The sequence below is a fragment of the Anguilla rostrata genome, chromosome 1 (genome assembly GCF_018555375.3).
Source record: "Anguilla rostrata isolate EN2019 chromosome 1, ASM1855537v3, whole genome shotgun sequence".
Classification (NCBI taxonomy): domain Eukaryota; kingdom Metazoa; phylum Chordata; class Actinopteri; order Anguilliformes; family Anguillidae; genus Anguilla; species Anguilla rostrata.
The window spans coordinates 34,023,202-34,043,856 of record NC_057933.1 but is presented as its reverse complement, the minus strand read 5'-3'; the positions used below and the strand labels follow the sequence as shown (position 1 = coordinate 34,043,856).

General features: G+C 40.2%; 1 protein-coding gene across 1 annotated transcript in view; it reads right to left on the bottom strand.

Moving 5' to 3' along the window:
* Nucleotides 1-20,655, bottom strand: part of LOC135254956 (protein unc-93 homolog A-like) — a 59,134-nt gene that overhangs the window by 12,965 nt on the left and 25,514 nt on the right. Inside the window, exons 4-7 of the mRNA XM_064335589.1 lie at nucleotides 16,892-17,020; nucleotides 14,325-14,536; nucleotides 4,204-4,339; nucleotides 3,377-3,508 (exon numbers count right to left, since the gene is read on the bottom strand). Of these exons, the coding sequence (XP_064191659.1) occupies nucleotides 3,377-3,508; nucleotides 4,204-4,339; nucleotides 14,325-14,536; nucleotides 16,892-17,020 (609 nt within the window). The remainder of the gene's footprint in view (nucleotides 1-3,376; nucleotides 3,509-4,203; nucleotides 4,340-14,324; nucleotides 14,537-16,891; nucleotides 17,021-20,655) is intronic.

The window sequence follows — 20,655 nt, the reverse complement described above, 5'->3', positions numbered from 1 at the left end:
GTATTTTCAAATTTACCCCACCCCCTCCGCAAAATAAGACAGCGAAACTAAGTTTGCCTTTTCCCCAGGTTCCAGTTATTTATTTATTTTTTTATTTTTACAAAACGAAAAGGCTTGTATTTTTTTAGCTGCTTATAAAATATCTGGGAGGTAACTAGGGACACACCCCCAGTAATATAAGGATGAAATATAAATCAGAGCATGTATACCTAGCATTTTAGAGCATATTTCTGTGTATAAACACGCCACCGTGACGCGCGACAAGCCGAAAAAATAGAACAGAAGCGAAAAACTACGCTTCAGTTCGCTTGTGTCGCGCGAGCTTCCCAGCCGGTACGCGACGCGTTCGCATCTGGTGGAGACGACGTCGCCCGCTGCCGTTGTAATAACAGTACTTCAACTACGCTTCAGTTACGCGCGTAGTGCGCTCGCGGTCGATACGCGTGCGGTGGGTGCCCGGCTTCACAATACATACCACAGCCTATGCTGTCACATGACAAAAACCCGTCACAGCCTACGCCAGACCCACAAAACTTTCGCCGAGCCTGTCCGTGTGACAGTGATTCCAGTCGGACCTAGACATCGGACATAGCTGCTCTTTTTGCTCTCTCTCTCTCCACAATTACGGACATCAATCCGAAGAAGGATTTCCGCAGAGAAAATAACCTAGGTTTGCTTGTTTCTGTCTCTAAATGTCTTCTTTCTCTAAATGTCTCTTCTGTCATAGTTTTTTAAAAAGAAACTCTTTTCACACATAGCCTGATAACTTACAACTGCCACGTTTTGCCTTTGCTTTTTAAACAATTCTAAGATGTAACTACTTGCTATTTTCATTGTTTTACAATTTTAACATGCTTTCGCTTTTCTTAAATTCTATTTGACACAAAACTAACGCTCATACACACAACGCTGTCTCCTCGTCTAACTAATAAACTAATCTACTTTACGAAACAACTACCAAACTTTTCTAACATAATTTATACTTGTTTTAAACATTTTAACGCATGTAACCCTATTAACGCATTCATTTGCCTTTTCGGTTATTTGGTGGCAATTGGTGTTTCAAGACAATAAAATGTTTTAAGTTGCTAAAGCATTTTTACAAAAAACTACCCTTTTCAAACACGCTTAAAAAGCACAAAGATAATGAACACTTTCCCTCATGGATTACTTTACTTTTAAAAACAAACATTTCCATTAAAATAAAATATATGCCAAATCACGCATATGTTACGCTAAAAACCAACAAACCTAAATAAAACTATTAAACAATGACTATATAAAACTTTTTTTTTTTAAAATTAAATAATGATCATAAAAAATAATACACCACAGGGGGTGGGACAAGGGGCGGGGGTTTCAATCCATCAAACTTTTTGACAGAAACTGCATGCCATTCATACATTACGTCCCTCTGGTTCTAAGCCCTCGAATTGTCATAATAATTCTCCTGATTTGACTCCTGATGTTGCCGTGATAATAATAACTGCATTCCTTTGATTGTGGACCATTCATCTAAAAAATAAAAAATAAAAAATTCATATTTGGCATTGTTTTAAAGGGCCCTGAAGCTACATCTAGGTAAATGGCAGATTTCATGACTCCACCATTGGAAAAAGACAAGTACCCTTTCATGGAAGACTACCAAGAAGAAAATGCCTTCTCTCATAAAAGAACATTGCAGCATGGCACAAGGTTGCAGAATTGTACCTGAATGAGCCAAGAGATTTATAGAACACTTCTGTTCCAAAGTGGAAATGTTTAGCCATAATGCGCAACGTCATGTTTAGGAACAAAAAATGTATTCCCTTCCCAGATGGACGAGCCACAACAATTGCTGCTTTGATATCACCATAGATATCTTTTGTCCTCAGAATGAAGCCCGGCAAAAAAACAATGCATTCCGTTCCTGATTGTTGTGGGCTGTGCCAATCTTTCTGCTTTTATAAACAGATCATAGTACTGTTGTAGTCCCGATTCTCAACTAGTCATGTAACTTCTACACTACTGGTCAAAAGTTTTAGAACACCTTCATTTTTCCAGTTTTTATTGAAATTTACATGGTTGTCTCAATGTACTCTGAAATTAAAGCTTAGAACAAATGAACAATTGGAGATTAATATAAATTTTCATCTCAACAATGAAGTCACCTTTTATAGATATAACAGCTGAACACACTCGTGGCATTCTTTTTACAATGGAAATCAAATATTGTTCGGAAAGTTCTTCCCAACACTGTTGCAGAAGTTCCCACAAATGCGTTGCACTTGGTAGATTTGCTTTCACCCTTCTGTCCAGTTCATCCCAAACCAGCTCAATGGGGTTTAAGTCTGGAGACTGTGATGGCTATTCCATGATTTCAAGCGTATCATCTTGTTCTTTTCCTTTAAGGTAGTTCTGAGATAGCGTGGAGTTATGTTTTGGATCATTATCTTGCTGTAGGATGAACCCCTGACCAACTAGGCGTAGACCAGAGGGTATTGCATGGCGCTGCAAAATGTTGTGGTAGCCCTTTTAGTTCAGGGTGCTAGTCACTCTGTGCAAGTCGCCGACTCTGGATCCAGCAAAAGAGCCCCAGACCATCACGCTTCCTCCTTCATGTATGACAGTTGGTGTCACACACTGAGGAACCATCCTTTCATCTACTCGACGGCGTACAAAAACCCTGCGTGATGAACCGAAAATTTCAAATTTTGATTCATCGGTCCATAAGACCTTCTTACAGTCTTCAGTAAACCACTGCTGGTGCTTCATGGCCCAGGCAAGCCTCTTTTTCTTATTTTGCTATTTTAGCAATGGCTTTTGTACTTCCACTCAAACTTTCAAACCTGCAGCTCGAAGTATTCTCTTCTTATAATGGTCTGTCTTTCATCCTTTGTTAATTGCACTTTTCTCCCCATTATGATAGCAATATACTACTTCCTGCAGTGCAATATTGTCCGAATAATGCTTCAGAGGTGTAGTAACACAGACTGTTCCAACACCGATTTTATACAGACATAGGGTTTGTAAGTAATCATCAAAAGTTGGGACACCTGTAGGAATTGTTTGCATCAACTTTCAAGGCTTAATTCACTCCCATTGCTGCAGAAAAGCTGTAAGTTGTTAACCCATTACTTGTTCCCTGAAAAAGGCCTTTTTTATTACTATGAAATTTGCATTATTCTTCAGTTTTTGAATTTGAATGCATTAAAATATTAAGGTGTAACAGGGCAAATGAGAAAAAGCTCAATGGGGTGAATACTTTCCGAAGACACTGTTTTCTCAAAAATTTGGTAGTAATCAAAGACCAAGTAATTGAAGTTAATACGCCCCACAACCCCACATGTGGAAGCTTAGACACATCATACCGTCAGAATTTTGGAAAATAACTTGCCATTTATCTGCGTTTGCCACACAGCATCAGCCATGGCCCAGATAGCAGGGAACACAAAGAAGACAGGCAATTGGTCTGGATGGGGCTTCCAGCACAACAGCGCGATGATGCAGGCACAATTCATCCCTGCGGCTGAGAGAAGTATAAAACAATTATAACAATTACTTTTTAGCACCTATGAATTATTTATTTTTCTCCCACGAATGGCTGCAGAATGCATTGACTCTGCCAGGATTCAATTTATTGTAGAACACATTACTGCATAAGGAAATTTTGCTGGATACACTACCTTTATAGCCCATTAAATAATTCACAAATATTAACAGGTATGATGATGTGGTAATGCAATCCTACAAAATCTGGAAGGCTCAACCCTGGTCCTGGAGCAGAAGAGTCTGCAGATTTTATTTTATTTTTAGTTGTACCCAATCTCTATGCTGTATATATATATGGGGTCTGGAAAGGGAAGTTACACATTTGAACTACAGAGATACAGAATTTTAGACTTATCGGTCAACTGATCGGTCAAGTTGTATGAACTATACAACTTGACCGATCAAGCAAGAATGGGCTCTATGTGTATCAAAAATTCATCAAATCCAGACCTCACCAGCTGCACATGAAGGGGCCAATTCAGATGAGATATCCCCCTCAAACCAAAAATGAATTTTGAAACCAGATTATTATATAAACTAGATCCCCCCCCCCCTCACCCCACCGCAGGACCAGAGTGGAGTCTCCCTATACTAATTCATAATTTGTGACAGTCTATTCGGACAAAATAATCAGCAATTTTAACCTTGATTCAATTAATTGGTCCCACTTACCAAAGGTGAATAGGGCAAATCTTCCTGTGTACTGTGCCATCTTCCCAAAGGCCAAGGAGCACAAGGCATTTGTTGCACCAAAACAAATCATTGAGTAGCCCACAAAGTATATACCCATCGTGCAAGTTACGTAGTACTGCAGGAAGACATGTTAGCAAGACATGATTGTGAGAGACTGAACTTACCAGAAAATAAAAATACAAAATATGAATTCTACAAGTAACATCCCAGCATTTATCGAGCTGTGTATAGAAATGCTGGTCCCCCCCCCCCAATATTTAATTAAACAGTAATAGTACATTTTTGAATAAATACAGGATCACACTCACAGATAAAGTATACCATATAGTCTTTGATGCACCCAATGGTCCTATCATTTTTAAAGGGAATGAGTCTTTAACAAGCACTGATTAACTGCATCCCAACCCTAATAAATGGGATATGCATTGAAGACATGAAATGCTCTGATTACTTAATTACTATCTTAGAACACTATGTAGGGACTCACCTGTTCCCCCCGTTAAAGCACACTGGAATTCAACAACACAAATGTGAGTTCTGTTTGGAGATTAAGTAGCAAATACTGTGTCAATAATAAAGCTGGCAAAGTACATAGTGAGTTCCACGAGGGTGCAAAAGCATGCATTGCACCCTCGATTCATGCATCGACTCCATTGAGAGACCAGGTGGATGTGGGATAACACCAATGAAGTACAAGGGAAACTGCCTTCTCAAAACAGCGCTTTTTCCACGGCCCATAGTAAATTCTCTGATTGGCCAACGTGACATGGCACATGAATGTGGTCAGCTTGTCTGTTTTGCACAGTGTAATGGCTGCTGAGTAATTCAGTTATTTCACAAACAGCACCATAGCATAGGGCAGAATATCAAATGCAAAAATGCATTAGAAACTTTTATTAAGCACAAGGTAAAAACACCCAGGCAACAGTTGCTAGCCAGCTAAGCTAGCAAAATTTATAACTGTTAGCTAACAAGTAGTTATCGTGCTATTTAGCTGTACTAGGCCTACCCAGAGCCATAGATAGAGCTCCACGGCTCTGGGCCTACCCACAGCTGAAGTAAGTGAAGAAGCCACTGTGGTTTTTTCAAGACCGTGTTTCAAATCTCATCGATTTTGTTCTCAACCAATCAGAGATCAGTCCGCCTAGTCAACGCAAACGGAATAGTGATATTTTGTCATAATTTTCTCTTTTCTGTTCAGCCAAAAAAAAAGGTTTATGCTCCAGGAAAAATGTATAATGTTATTGCCTGCCTCTATTGACTACCTCAATGTGAGCTTTTGGCATCTAATTCGCGCAGTAGCAAGTTTGTTGGATTTATACAACTCTCATAGGAAATACATGGCAGCCTCATCATATAATTATATTTCCGGGCCATGGCAGCCATCTTGCGGTGGTTCCACATGTGGAAGTATCGAATTGAATAGAATTGAATGGTGTCACGTGACCACATTTTCCTTCTAGTTCTTAAACAGTTCAGTGGATAACACTCATGCCTCTTCATAACTGTTTTAGGTACACTCGGTCAGTCTGTGTCGTCCAAATTTCTTTCTTTCTTTAAGAACATGCAGCGCATCTGACGTGCATCTGATGACATCATCAGTATGCGCAGCTTTCTAGATCCTTGTCACACACCAATAGTGTGAAGGTCATGCCCCCCCCCCCCCCCAACGATTGTCCTTTGAAATCCCATATAATGTAGAACTCCTATGGGCCTAACTCAAGTTCTCACAACTCTATAGAACTCTAATTCAAATGCTTGCAGAACGCCTAGGATCACTGCTGTCACCGACGTATCTATACGCATAAAGTCGCTGTAAGCAGTAACCAGGCTCTGCCGATTTAGCTCGCTGGCGGCGACTAAGCCTAGCCCATCCAGCGCACGCACGATGTTGCCTCGACTAACCATGACAAGCTACTGGAAGAAGAACCTTGTTGACCACGGGAAGAACCACATCGCTGTTGCTACGGAACAAGGACTCGGCTTGCGCGTCTCACATCTGGAAACCTCCACAATTTCACAACACCAAGACTGGTCTCTCCAGGACCCCACAGCGACCACTGGAGGCCGCTACCTAAATGGATGGACAGCAAGACTGAGTAAATTTCCAGGCAATAGAAGTTTAGCTTAGTCTGTATTGAGTTTAATGTGACCGTGTGTTTCCATTTTGTGTTTGACAATCATTTGCGCTGGTGATGTAATCTAAGAATACAATCATATGTATAGTCTTTCTCTCTCCCTTTCTCCCTGACTAACTTTCTAACCCTAATGACACCACACTCGTTGTATAGTCGGTAGTGGGCGAATACCTAGCTTGGTTGCATGTATTTCTTAAGAGCTGAAGTTTTGCATCACTCTCCGGCACTACCAGGAGCAATAATCCTTCGTAGCTGAGCTAAGTTACAATGAAGCCACACTGTACGCGGCACTGCCTGGCGGCGACACCGCCTCCATTCATGTTGGGATTGCAGGCGGCGCAGGGCGAGGTGGTGGGGGAGATGGCTGAAGTTTAACTTTGATCCCCAGGCGGTCACATTGCGGTAACCAATCAGATTTGATCTAATGATCCGTCAAGTAAATTGTCCCAATGTTTTTATAAATATAGTTCCACATTCTATAGTTCCACAATGGAGGACTCACTCGTAATTGCCTTTATTGGGTGTGGTGTGGGGATGGCTGGTTTAAGCAGCCACACCTGCCCTGGGTCAAGCTAATTACACCTGGCTAGTTAGATAATTGGTTATGAATTAGATAATTGGCCAGGCTAATTGGGCGCAGGAACAGCGGTGGCTGCACCTGTGCGTAGTGAGGTAATCAGTGCGCACAGGTTAAATCTGCCATCCCCACCCACACAAGGGAAGCCTCTCTGTCATGACAGTGTTTTACATCTGCTCCTTGGCAGTAACATCTTGCCAAACCCTTGTAAATAAATGTGGACTATTTGAACATCTTTTCCCTCTGTCTCTGTGTTGGAGGGCCCCTAGGAAAGCCACTTCAGTGGCCTGTGGCTGGCTTGTTTGCCACATTGGGTTTCCCAACTTTATACGATCTCCTACAGAGACACCGATAAGTGGAACGCAGCGTGGAGAAAAGTCTCTGAAATTGTCGGTGGCTCTGCTATGTAGATATAGCCATTACTATTACCAATGACAAATTAGGTGCATATATATATATTCCAGCTGAGGAAATTGATCACTCAAGTAGGTTTTAAATGTCTAAAAGACAATGGTTTTCATGAATTTAATCATTTTAAAAATAATATTGTACCCTATAGCGCCACCATGTCTCAATTGGGGCAGTCCCTTAGGTATAGGCTCAATTTGTCAGTACCAATGTAACAGCCAAATGTCATCAATTGAGTTCTGAGCATTTTTGTGATAAGCCAATTTTTAATTATGGCTTAATGCAGTTTTTGGAGTATCAACTTTCATCACAGTAACTTTTTAGAGGGCCCTCTCCTGAACAAATTAATGCCAGTTACATTTTGATTTGTCTAACAGTCTTGGAGGAGATATCTTAAAGATTTTACAAAAACTTCAAAATGGTGGAAAATTCTAATTGGTAATTGACAAAATGACTCCTGGATCTATTTGAGTTGTCCATGAGGAGAGACATTCTGAATGGCAAGAGAGTTATGATTGTTTGAATACTGGAAATTCGAATGATGATAGCTCCACTAAGGTGCTAATCAGTGCCAAAATCACTCAGTTGCCATTGGGATGTACCCTCTACCAAGCTGCAAAGTTTCATAAGTCTCAGCCAAGTGGATAAACCAAAACAAAGTACAGATGAAAATGGCTAAAATTGCGGTAATCCAAGAAGGCAGCAACAAATCCGTAAATTATACCTGTTAATATCTCAACTGATAAATTTGAAGCTGTAATGTGCTTTAATTGTTGGCTCAAAAGGTTTGTGATGGTCAACAACGCAATTTATAATGGTACACTACCAGCAGCCAATAGATGCGCTGTCTTTAGCCCCGTCCGGACAGGCTTAGTAGGTTATTGCAGAATAGCATCGGTAATGTAGTCTACCTATTTTCATCATTGCACATCAGTAGAAAAATGTACCCAAAATAGTTGTAATTCGCATAAAATATGAACATGTTGGTCCAGATGGTAAGAGACACTGTAGCAGTCACTCCACCGGAGAGGCAGATTGGTCTCAGCTGCGTCGGCTGGTGGAGAGAGCACACGCACCTTGGCTGCGTTAGCTAATCAGCCCAGATGCTTAAAGAGGTGCTTCTTTCCACAGTTCGGGAGCCGAGGCCGGGAGCTAACACCGAGAGTGTAATTATGATTTTCGTTTCATTTTATTTTGAGCACTAAAAAAAGAAAGCAATTCTCAGCTGGGATGCTGGAGGAGTTGAACCTGGCCAGGAAGGCAGGTCAGCTACAGAGCATGAAAAGTTGCTGCTCTGTTTTACTTTCTTTTGTCTTTGTTATTTTAGCTTGTTTTAGTTTATTGTTTTTGCCTGGAACCTGTGAGGGGGAAGGGTGAAGGTGTCTCTCTCTCTCTTCATGCGACAGACAACTCGATACTGCTGCATCTCCCTCCCCGGGGTGTCCCACTTGGTGTGTGACAGACACATATTACTCTCAGTGCTTCATTCACATATTAACCTCTATTTGGGTGTATGTGGAAAAACACGGGATACCTGCGTATTTGTGCAAAATGTCTGATTCCAGATCAGCTCTATTTCTCAGCCACAAACTTCAATGCTCTGCAATTTGTGGGTTTTTTTTAAATCTTTCTTTTCTTCGAACGACTGTTAAAAAAATAAAATGGCCATATGGCCTAGTGAGTTCATAATGTTTGTGACAAAGATGTACTTTTTTCTAGACTTGGCTCTGTACACCACAATTTTAGATTTGTAATCAAACAATATGAGCAGGGGTGATTTGGGTCTTAGGAAGTTCCTTTCAGCCACCACACTTTGCTCTTGTCATCACTCTGATACAAAGAAATATTGATTTCATCTGTCCACAGGACCTTTTTCCAAAACTCTGCAGGCTTTTTTTTTTTTTTTTTTAAACATACTTCTTAGCAAACTGTAACCTGGCCATCCTGGTTTTGCTTCTAACTAGTGGTTTACATCTTGCAGTGTAGCCCCAGTAGTTTTGTTTATGACGTCTTCTGTGCACAATAGTTTAGGGAAGTCTGCCTCTTATCAGACCCCTAAGGTAAAAAAAAAAAGATGTTTTCTGTGTTGACAGGGAGTCAGCAGGTGTGATAAAGAGACTGTGCTCAGTAGCAAAACATTTGTTTTACCAGAAGCGTTTTTCAGCTAGGCGCTAAATGTATTAAAAAACCATGTTAGATGGAAATATTTAAAATGTAAAAGGGGAACCCCCTTACACTAACAGCAGTTCACTATTTATTTTGTCATTGTTACTGTGTTACAATGCCACTACACCAGTGCTTATTACCAACTTACCGCTTCTTTCTAAAATCAGGAAAAATGTTGTCTCCCAGCTTCAGTCACAGTCATCCTCTAATTGTGAAACATTTCAGTCTGATTTTCACCCCGTACATAGCACTGAAACCACACTGAATTTTTTCAATGACCTGCTGATGGCCACTGACACTGGATACTAAATCCATCAGCCAACATTAGATCAATCAAAATAGCACCATTGTGTCCTCACCAAAATCAAGAAAACAGTCAGTCCAGATCAGTACATAATCAACTTCAAAACACTACTTCTGACATACAAAGTCTACACGAGTCTGAACACTATGGCAAGCCGTTTTAGCTTTAATTCATTTCTTGAGGATATCACAAATTCAATTCTAATTAGTTAGAATGCAAATTCTTGATATCAGATATTCAATTGTAACTAGTTATGTGTATTTCTGATATCAGAAAGTTAGTTAAAATGACTCTTCTTGATATTGGAAATTCAATTTTAGCTAGTTCAAATGCCAATACTTGATGTCATAAATACAATTTTCGATATCAAGAATTTAAATTTAATTATTGAGATCAAAATTTGATTTAATGATATCAACAAGTGGATTTTCAACAAGTTAAAATTTTATTTCTGATATCAACTATTGGCATTTCGACTAGTTAATTGATCATGATATCAAAATTGGATTACTGTTTATTGTAATCATATGATTTAGATTCGAAATGGCATTTTACTATAAGTAACTCCATTGATATGAAACGTCTAATTCATAGAATGAATTCCGATACTGATGGCATTACAGTTTATAGATATCAGAAATATCAGAAATATTATTTATGATATCAGAAATATACATTATAACTAGTTACAATTGAATTTCTGATATCAAGAATTTGCATTCTAACTAGTTAGAATTGAATTTGTGATATCCTCCAGAAATGAATTAAAGCTAAAACGGCTTGCCATAACACACACCCTCTGTGCTACCTAATTTCCTCTGTTCCAAGTGCCCACTGCATGACTCCAGACTATGGGAGGCCAGGTCTTTTGTTCTATGGGACCGCATCTGAGGAACTCCTTCCCTGACCACCCCAGTTGTTTTTAAAACTGCTCTTAAAACATTGTTTTACCAGCAAGCTCTCCCATAGACCTATTAAGCATTCAATATAACTTGGACTTTTTACCTTTTCCTTGGAAGCATTTTAAACTCTTCTCCAGCAAAAAAGAAGTGCTATACAAGTGAAATTTATTATTATTATTATTATTATTATTACGTAGTTATATTGTTAATCAGGTCTTCAACCCTAACCCTCGCTCTCATTTGCAGCCGCTTACACCTCCGGTTCACGACTGCAGAGTCACATCACTTTTTTTCCACACCTCCTTTACATGGGCACTTTGTATTCTGGCACTTCCTAATGCCTAATGTACAAATTAAGCAGTGATTATAAGGCACTTCAGATAAAAGTGGCTGCTACCTAAATGGTAAGTAATACTGTTACACTGAGTTATAGAACTGAGTAACATTATTTTCATGAGGGAGATCAATCATAGACTGTATATGTACAAGTTATAGTACTACAGGCCAAAAGTATTAGGCCACTTGTGGTTTTAAAAAACTTTAGGTAGAGAAGAATTCAGTTCATTTATGTGTATTTATTGAATAACAAACCAAAGCAAAACTTTTTTTTTTTTCGCAGCAGTAAGCCGGGCATGCAGATTTTTCCTGTATAACATCCGCAGAATCCGCCCCTTTCTCACCACCTACTCAACCCAGCTCCTGGTCCAAGCAATGGTTCTATCCCGCCTGGACTACTGCAACTCTCTTCTGGCTGGACTACCGGCATCTGCCACCAGACCCCTGCAACTCATTCAGAATGCTGCGGCTCGTCTGGTCTTCAACCTCCCCAGACACTCCCACGTCACTCCCCTGCTCACTACCCTCCACTGGCTGCCTGTTATAGCTCACATCAAATTTAAAACATTGGTCCTAGCATACCAGGCAGTCAAGGGATCAGCCCCAGCACACCTCCACAAGATATTCAAACCCTACATGCCAGCCAGATCCCTCCGTTCTGCTACCTCAGGACGCCTAGCACCTCCCCCTCTTCGCACCTGCACTTCCAGAACACGTCTCCTGTCTGTTCTGGCCCCACGATGGTGGAATGACCTCCCTGTGGAGGTCAGAACAGCTGAGACACTGACCCATTTCAAACGACGGCTGAAGACTGCACCTCTCCCCATCCCTCCCTACCCCCCTGTAAATGACTGTAAGCTGTTTCGTAGGTGACTTAGGTGCATTAACTGTCTTAACTACTGCTTGTATTTTTTCCATAGACTGCGTTGTTGCCGTTCTCGTTGTTAGTGTTAATCAGTTTAACCTTCAGGGTCCAAGTTGAACTATGCGGTTGTTCCCTGCACTTGGACCGGTACTTCTCTCTAGGGGTTTCGTCATACTTGTTCCTGGTTATGGTTATACACTTTGTTATACGTCGCTCTGGATAAGAGCGTCTGCCAAATGCCTGCAATGTAATGTAATGTAATGTAATGTAATTTCTACCTTCAATAATACAAGATGAGTTTTATTTAAAAATAATCTTAGATACAGCTTTCCTCAAAATAGCAACTATTGGCAATAATTACAATAAAACAAATTATTGGAAATATTTCTAATTATTTTGGGGGAGGGAGATGGAGGGGCAATTAAAAACCATAGGTAGCCTAATACCTTTAGACTGTAGTGCAAGTAGGATGGACGCTAAAGTTGTAAAAAAATATATATATATATGGCAAAGAAGAAAAGCTTAAAATTTCCAGGTGCAGTGTTCATCAGTACACACTCAGAAGGATCCAGCTGATGGGCTGTAATTTTACCAGGAGAAGACCAGGAAGATCTGAAGACAAATATTTTGTGTTGCCCACAGAAGAAACCATCATAAAAGTGCGCCACAACTACAGGAAGAACTCGATGCAGCTAGAAAGACTACAGTGAGATGGCAACTATAATCTGCTGGTCTAAAAGGATGTGCATCTGTGAAAAAGCTCTTGGTACGTGCTGCTAACAAGAAGAAAAAACTCCAGTGGGTCAAGCACCATCAATACTGGACCAAGGAAGTAAAAATGCTTTTTCGGAGATACGAGGTGTGGCTATTAAATAATGAGACTAATACTGTAATTCAATTTTAATGAAAAAAACTTACATTTCAATTCCTTTCCCCTTCAATATATTCCCCTTCTGCAACTACACACCGCTGCATTCCTCTCTTCCACTGATCAAAGAAGTGCAGTAGGTCTTCTTCCGTTAGTTGTCTCAGAAGCTCAGTCGTTTTCTTCTTCACTTCTGGAACAGACACGAAACGGGTTCCCTTGAGTGCAAACTTCATTTTAAGGAAAAGAAAAAAGTTGAATGGTGCCAGATCTGGTGAATAGGGAGGGTGGTCAAGTACGAGTCTGTTCCAGAAGTGAAGAAGAAAACGATGGAGCTTCTGAGACTACTAACGAAAGAAGACCTACTGCAATGCTTTGAACAGGGGAAGACCAAAATGCAGCGATGTGTAGTTGCAGAAGGAGAATATATTGAAGGGGAAAGGAATTAAATGTTTTCTTCATTAAAATTGAATTACAGCATTAGACTCATTATTTAATAGCCACATAATTTTAGACAAGCAGAACATAGTTGCCGTTTTACTATAGCCAGGGAAACTGACTTCTTTCTAGTTGTATGGTGGTTGCTTTTTCTCCACACCACAAGATATTTGTTTCTACCTCTGATATCACTGCACCTTGAAATCTTTTTTTTTTTTTTCCCCATTTTCTCCCCAATTTAGTCGTTATACCAATTAGACCAGCCACAGTCCTGGTCAGTGCGCTATCCTCTGTTGGTCTGGGGAGGGTGTAGACTTGCCACATGCCTCCTCCGATACATGTGGAGTTACCAGTCACTTCTTTTCACCTGACAGTGAGGAGTTTCACCGGGAGAGCGTAACGCGCGCGGAGGTTCACCCCCGGATCCCCTCCCCGCTGGACAGGCGCCCCGACCAACCAGTAGGAGTCGCTAATGCAGCGATCAGGACTCATACCCTCACCGGCTTCCCACCCGCAAACACTGCCAATTGTGTTCGTCGGAACGTCTGACCAAGCTGGAAGTACCGCTGCCGGTGATTGAACCCGGGGCTCTGCGGTGGTAGGCGAGTGCTTCTACCTCTACACTACCCAGACGGCCCGCACCCTGAAATCTTAAGCTTCTTAATTCTCCTTAATTCTTGCTGTGAGTAACCTTCTTGCACAACATGTTTACCTGGCTCTGCACATCAAAGCCTTACCCCTTCTTCTTTGACATATTTCTTTTTTCGAGGCTATTTTACTTTCTCTACAGGCTAAGCGTATTTAAAAAAAAGTTAAGGCAGATAAGATTTCCTTCAATGTAACTACCCCTCAACTCCCTCCATCCCCTCCATCTCCTACTTTGCAAAATAATTGAATAGACTGCCAAAAATTAGTTTAAATCTAAGTTTGTACTTTGGTTTTTTTATTCAATAAATGTACATAAATTAACTGAATTCTTCTCAACCTAAATTATTTTTTTTAACCACAAGTGGCCTAATATTTTTGGCTTGTACTGTATTTATATTCAGCAAAAACATTTTTTTTAATGAAACATGGTTAAGTTTTCAGACCCCTCACTACCTTGTTATAGTCTCCAGAGAGGAAAGCCTGCTCCAATCCACTGTATATAGTCAGTGGTATAAGAAGAAGCTGTCTCTTGTCCTTGAGATGTCTGAATGTACCCTGAACAGCACTGCCCAGTGGTTCCCTATTCTCCCTGTAAGTCCTGGCCACATCCCCGTCTATGTTGTCCAGAAGCACTGCCACCAGAACCATGGCAAGGACCCCAAAACCTGTAAAGAGCAACGGGGAGGCATCAAAGTGGCTCGCTCCATTGTCATGAAATTGACATGGTGTGGTAAGATGGCTGCAGGTGTGATTTTGGATGACACTTATGCTCTGGATGACTGGCAGTTCCTCACTGATTAACCTGTGACCTGTGGTAACATTTTTGATTTAGTGTATAAAATACCACAATGACATACTGTATAACACCATGTGACACATTTACAATGAAATGTTTGTCTATTTAGCATCACCATAGCCATATACATAAGTTATTGTCATGGAGTCCCAAACAGAAAATATAAAGATCCCAGTGATCTTTATTTTTGTGTAGATCATTTGTCTGTTAATATTGATGTTTGGACCCCCATATTATCGGCAAATAATAAGTGGGTAGCACTATTGCACACAGCAAGAAGGTCCTGGGATCGAATTCAGCATTCGCGTGGGTTTCCTGTGGATACTCCGGTGTCCTCCCACAGTCCAACGATATGCAGGTTACTGGAGATTCTAAATTGCCCATAGGTATGACTGTGTGAGTGAATGGTGTGTGTGCACTGTGATAGATGGGCAGACTGTCTAGGGTGTATTCCTGCCTCTCACCCAATGCACGCTGGGATAGGCTCCAGTACCCCCCGCGACCCTGCCCAGGATAAGCAGATATAAATATTGGATGACTATTGTTGTGTTTTATGTGCAGTGTCTTTGTCATTTTTTGTCATTTGTAGTACAAACATTTTTTAACTGATACAGGTCATCCTGTTTTTGCAGCTAACTAGGAGTTTACATCTTGCAGTGTATCCTCAGTAGTTCTGTTTATGACATCTTCTGCAGGCAATAGTAACTGGCACATCCATGCCCACCTCCTGACGAGTGATTTTGATCTGTCAGACAATTGTTTGGGGATTCTTCTCCATTATGGTGAGAATTCTTATATCATCAACTAAAGAAGTCTTCCTTGACCTACCAGACCCTTTGAGATTACTGAGCTAACCAGTGTGCTCTTTCTTAGTGATATTCTAAAATGTTGATTTTGATAAGCCTATGCTCCGACTTTTTTTCTTTTTTCTCAGCTTCATTAGCTTTCACTGGCCCAACTCTGGTCGACAAATACCAATAACAGACTCCAAAGATAATTAAAAGCGTAGAATTAAGACTACAAACCATCTACAAATGGACAGACTGGTGGAATTTAATAAAACTTTAAAAACAATGATTTGTAAGTTTGTACACGATGATAGTAAAAATTGGGATAAGTGGCTGAACGCTCTATTGTTTGCAGTGCGTGAGGTATCCCAGCTCAAAGATTTTCTCCCTTTGAGCTGCTTTTTGGTTGCCAACCTTGACGCAGTATATTGGACCTGGTTAAAGAAAGCTGGGAGGACGGTCCAAGCGCGAGTAAAAACAAAATTCAATATGTTCTGGACCTGCGAGCGAAACCCTACACATTGGGACAGTTGTCACGTGAGCATATGCTCCAGGCACAAGTACGTCAGCGACGCTCATAAAATAGGGGGGCTCAATTGTGGCAAGGGCCGTTTGTGGTTACACGGCGGGGCAACACAAATTTATCATCTAAATTTGTTAAAGGCATGGAGAGAGGCGGTGCCTGTTACGTCAGAGATTGAGAGGGATGAGTTGGGACCTGAGGTAACAAAAGCATCCAATTCCAACCCGGTCCTTTTTCATAACCATCTCTCACCGACCCAGAAAACAGATGTAGCCCTGTTGCATAATCACTTTTCTGATGTGTTCTCTCGCCTGCCAGGGCACACAAATCTCATTCCGTACCATATTGAAACCTTTCCTGGGGTGACGGCACATTTCAGACCCTATAGGTTGCCTGAGCACAAAAAGAAAATTGTGCAGGCTGAATTAGGAGCTGTTAGAAATGGGAGTATTAGAAGAATCAACCAGTGCATGGTGCATCCTCATTGTGTTAGTACGTAAGCAGGATTGGTCTGTACGGTTGTGTGTTAATTATCGCAAGGTGAATGAGGTCTCGTTTTGACACTTATGCCATGCCCACTCCGTATGGCTCATACCAATTTGTCACTCTTCATTTCAGGCTGTTTGGGGCACTCGCCACGTTTCAACGCCTGCTGGACCGAGTATTACGCCCTCACTCTGCATACGCTGCTGCCTGCCTGGATGACATGATCATTCACAGTGAAGCAGGTGGGCGTGGTGCTCCAGTCTCTCAGCAAGGCTTACGGCCAACCCTAAGACGTGTGCAGTTGGACGGAGGGAGGTACGGTATTTGGTAGGTAATCCACAAAATTTTACATAAAACCTTCCAACACAAAGAACCCTGTTGTAAACATCAGACATGGTTTCCTCATATTATAGATGCCACACCATACCGACATAGCAGCCGAGTAATGTGTTGACCAGATTCTGTGCCGGCCTGGTTGTGTTTCCCACAGCAGATCCAGGGTATTCACAGCTATCAGTTGCGCCACAGAACCACAGGTCCTCTTCTGTGATTTCAGCTTTGGAAGAGACAAAGTTAAATAGTTAAATGGAATTCCATTTCCGTTTGGACACTGCCACTGCTCTGTTGGTTTGCCAGTCATAGCTGACACTTGCATAGTCCACATTTAATATCAGATTTCATAGAGCTATGGCCCAGAGAAAACATTGAGTTATTTCACTTCTATTTCAGTCTTCCACCACTAAAGGGTCCATAAAAGCAATATCTCTAACCATGAATCAAAGAATCATTCAATTAATTGGTTCATAATTCAGGGTAGCATTTGAATCCCACCCTCAAAGTGGCATTTCTACCATGTACAGGTTTTTCCACACAGTCAATTTTGGCCCTGTAATAGTCAAAAATATGTCTCCATTGCTGCGTTATGGTGTGTTAAAAGAACCGCCCGCATTTCTCCAATGGGCACCATTTTCATGGTATGTATTTACAGACAGGGACAGAAGTGTGCCTTCTATGGTGCCCATCGGGTAAATTATTTTTACAGTGTCCAAGTATAGCGAAAAATTGAAAATGACCCAACTGGAAATGATGACATAATGTCCATGAAAAATATCAACTCTCAGGGAATCAGAGAAAAAAAATGTGCAAATTGTACCTAAACGTGATTGCTTCAGTTATAGCGCCCCCAATGGTGGACATGGGATATTTTGTAGGTGGGAGGGAGATTTCAGACTCAGTTTGTCAGCCCTCCCACTACACTCAATTCTGGGTTTTGACAAAAACTGCAGATCCAAGCTGGGCAATTATAAAATCATTTGCACAAGAAAACAGCTCTGCAATGTCACTGGGTGAATTCTGGGATACAGCTTATCTTTTCTTATTATATTGCTGCAAACTATTTTCTTATTACAAACACAATTTATTTTTATTAAACTTTTTTGTGCAAGTGAAATGTTATAACTGCTCTCATTTTTAATGTGGGCATTTCCCACTGCTTCTAACAACATCTAACATGCTGTACAACATATTGCATACTGCAGCATAGAAGTAGACGACTATTACATAGGTCACTTGTAAATTGCGTCATCTTCTCGCTCTTAATATGTCATTGCTTATGAACGTATAGTCAGCAAATGCAAATTGTTTGAAAAGTGCTAATAAGGAAGCTGCTGGACTCTAATGTCAGGTCAGAACCATGCAATAAAATAAGGGGAGATCAACTTGTGGCCTGAATCATAATCTATAAAATATATAATCTATATAACCACGCTACATTAATACTTTCAAACTTAATAAATACTGCACCCATAAACACAAAAAATGCGTACCTATATGTGAAGTGTTACCACTAAGATATTTGCTGGATAAAACGCATATTTAAACGTAGCTATTTCATTGTGTATTGGACCTGTCACTTTCGTGCTGACATATTTCTCTTCCGTTTGTGAGCTAATTGGGCAGGCATTCTACAATAGTGAACGTCATAGTACATTTCAAACAACTCTGGTGTATATTGCCATTTAGGTAGCGCCAAAAATAAATTATATCTTAGCATTTAAACTGATATTAGTGGATGAAAGAGAATGGAGGCCTCAACAGTTCAACTCGGGACTAGCCTAACTGGATAAACTTGTGTTGATGAAAATGGAAAATCATTCAGTTAAAACGATTAACGATTGTAAAACTATTGTGAAAAACTCAACGAACCAGGTGGATGAGCTTGGGGCCCATCATAACTAGCTTCTGCCACTGCTACTAGCCTTGTTTTTTTTGTGTTTTTTTATTTTTTATTTTACCACAAACAGAAACTTTTTTAATGTTCCAGAGTTTTAACTGGCCACAGTACAATGATGACACATGGAAAACATAAAATGCATTATCTTTAAAAAAAGCTAGCTAAAGAACGTGACATGTCCTTGTCCACTTTTCATTAAAATTAAGCGCTTTCTCTTTGAATCTCGCAATGCTACCAAATATTATAATAAATATTATGATGAATAAACAACACACATTTCAGACCAATATCTGCATTTATAGAATGCAATGTATATGTTCCCTGTGTTTTTGAGCTTCTTATGTATGTAAAAAAACGTGAACACAACCTTTGTCTGATATTAATCTCTTGATGACAAGCACGTAATTGAGCATGTGCATAAGATCAAAAACTGAAAAGACTGAGTCAATGATCTTGAGTTTAAATGATTCAAATCAGTGAAATATACTGAAAACATTTGAACCTTTCATCTTATGAAGATTGGACAATTACTGAGGAAGTTATGCTGTTTTGAAGTTAGATATTTATGCTGAATGGGCTGCCAGAAACCCAGAGATTTTCACTGCCAAAGATTGTCAAGTGATTCCCACACTTTTGTGACATATTTCCTTAGCAACCATGTGTTTAAATAGATACCAGTTACACCAAATTGCACATAATGCTTTGTGGTGGTATATTCTACCTATTTGATGCTGAATGCATGGAATACAAATATTTAAACTGCTTAGAAATCAACTTTAATATAGGTTGAAAGAAGAAGTTGGGATCCTCACTCCCTCTTGTTCACACCCACTCAGACTTTAATTATTAATTTATGCAGCCTTAGTCACACCCCTCTCTTAAAGGAGTACCATGGTGATTTTCACACTTTCTCAGTTTTATGTGCTATTTGCACAAGAGGCATTGAAGAAACACAATGAGTAAAGTATTAAATATGTCCGTTCTGTATTTTTGGAGAAATATGCGTTTTAAATTTATCGTCCTATTTTCAACCGGTTGAGAAAATTGTCAACTTGGTGCGTCACGAACACAGTAACCACTCCCCTTTCCACGCCCCGTAAACCCATGGATAACTCGAGACCCATAGTTTGCGCCGCTGGCTTACAGGCAAGACAATGCAAATATTTGACTAACGTTAGGTTCACTTAAATTAGAGTGCCTTTTAAGGACTATTAGATTATTTCAGGTTATATTAATTTAGCTAGCTAGCTAACGTTAGCTAGCTAGGTAGTTTGCCTTCATAAGGCAATGTTATCGATAACGTTAGCTAGCTAGTTTGCTTTTATGAGGACGTTATAGTTGTGCTTTTATCTTAACTTGGCTAGCTAGATAGCAAAAATTATAATTGGATATAAGTCAACGTCCTTACCTTAGCTATCTATCGATACTTGATATACTACTAAGCTAGCTAGCTTGTGAAAAGTCTCCCAAAAAGAGCGCTTATCATGGGGGTAGCTATGGTAACAGGGCACGGTCTGTCAATCATAGCTAACTGACAGTTCTCATTACCACGCCCAGACGGTTCGGGTGAACTTTTATAGTGGGAAATTTAGGATTAGAAAAATACGTTTTAAAGTACATTGAAATGACTGAATAATAAAAAAATTATGCACATTTGTTTTGTTGTTGCCTAAAGACAACTGGGAAGTGTCACGTTCAACCACCATGTTACTCCTTTAAATAACGATGATGCCTTTGACAAGCTGTCAATAGCTGCTGTCCTACTCACCAGTGAAAAGAATAGTACTTTACATCATTCTGAAAGTAATTAAGCTACCACAAACTACTGGGAAATGTAGCTACTAGAGCTTAAATAGATACCAAATTTCACATAACGCATTGTGGTGGTATATTCTACCGTTGTCATGCAAAGACTCTGGTTGGTAGTTCCATTTGCTCTGTTGTTAATCAAAAACCTC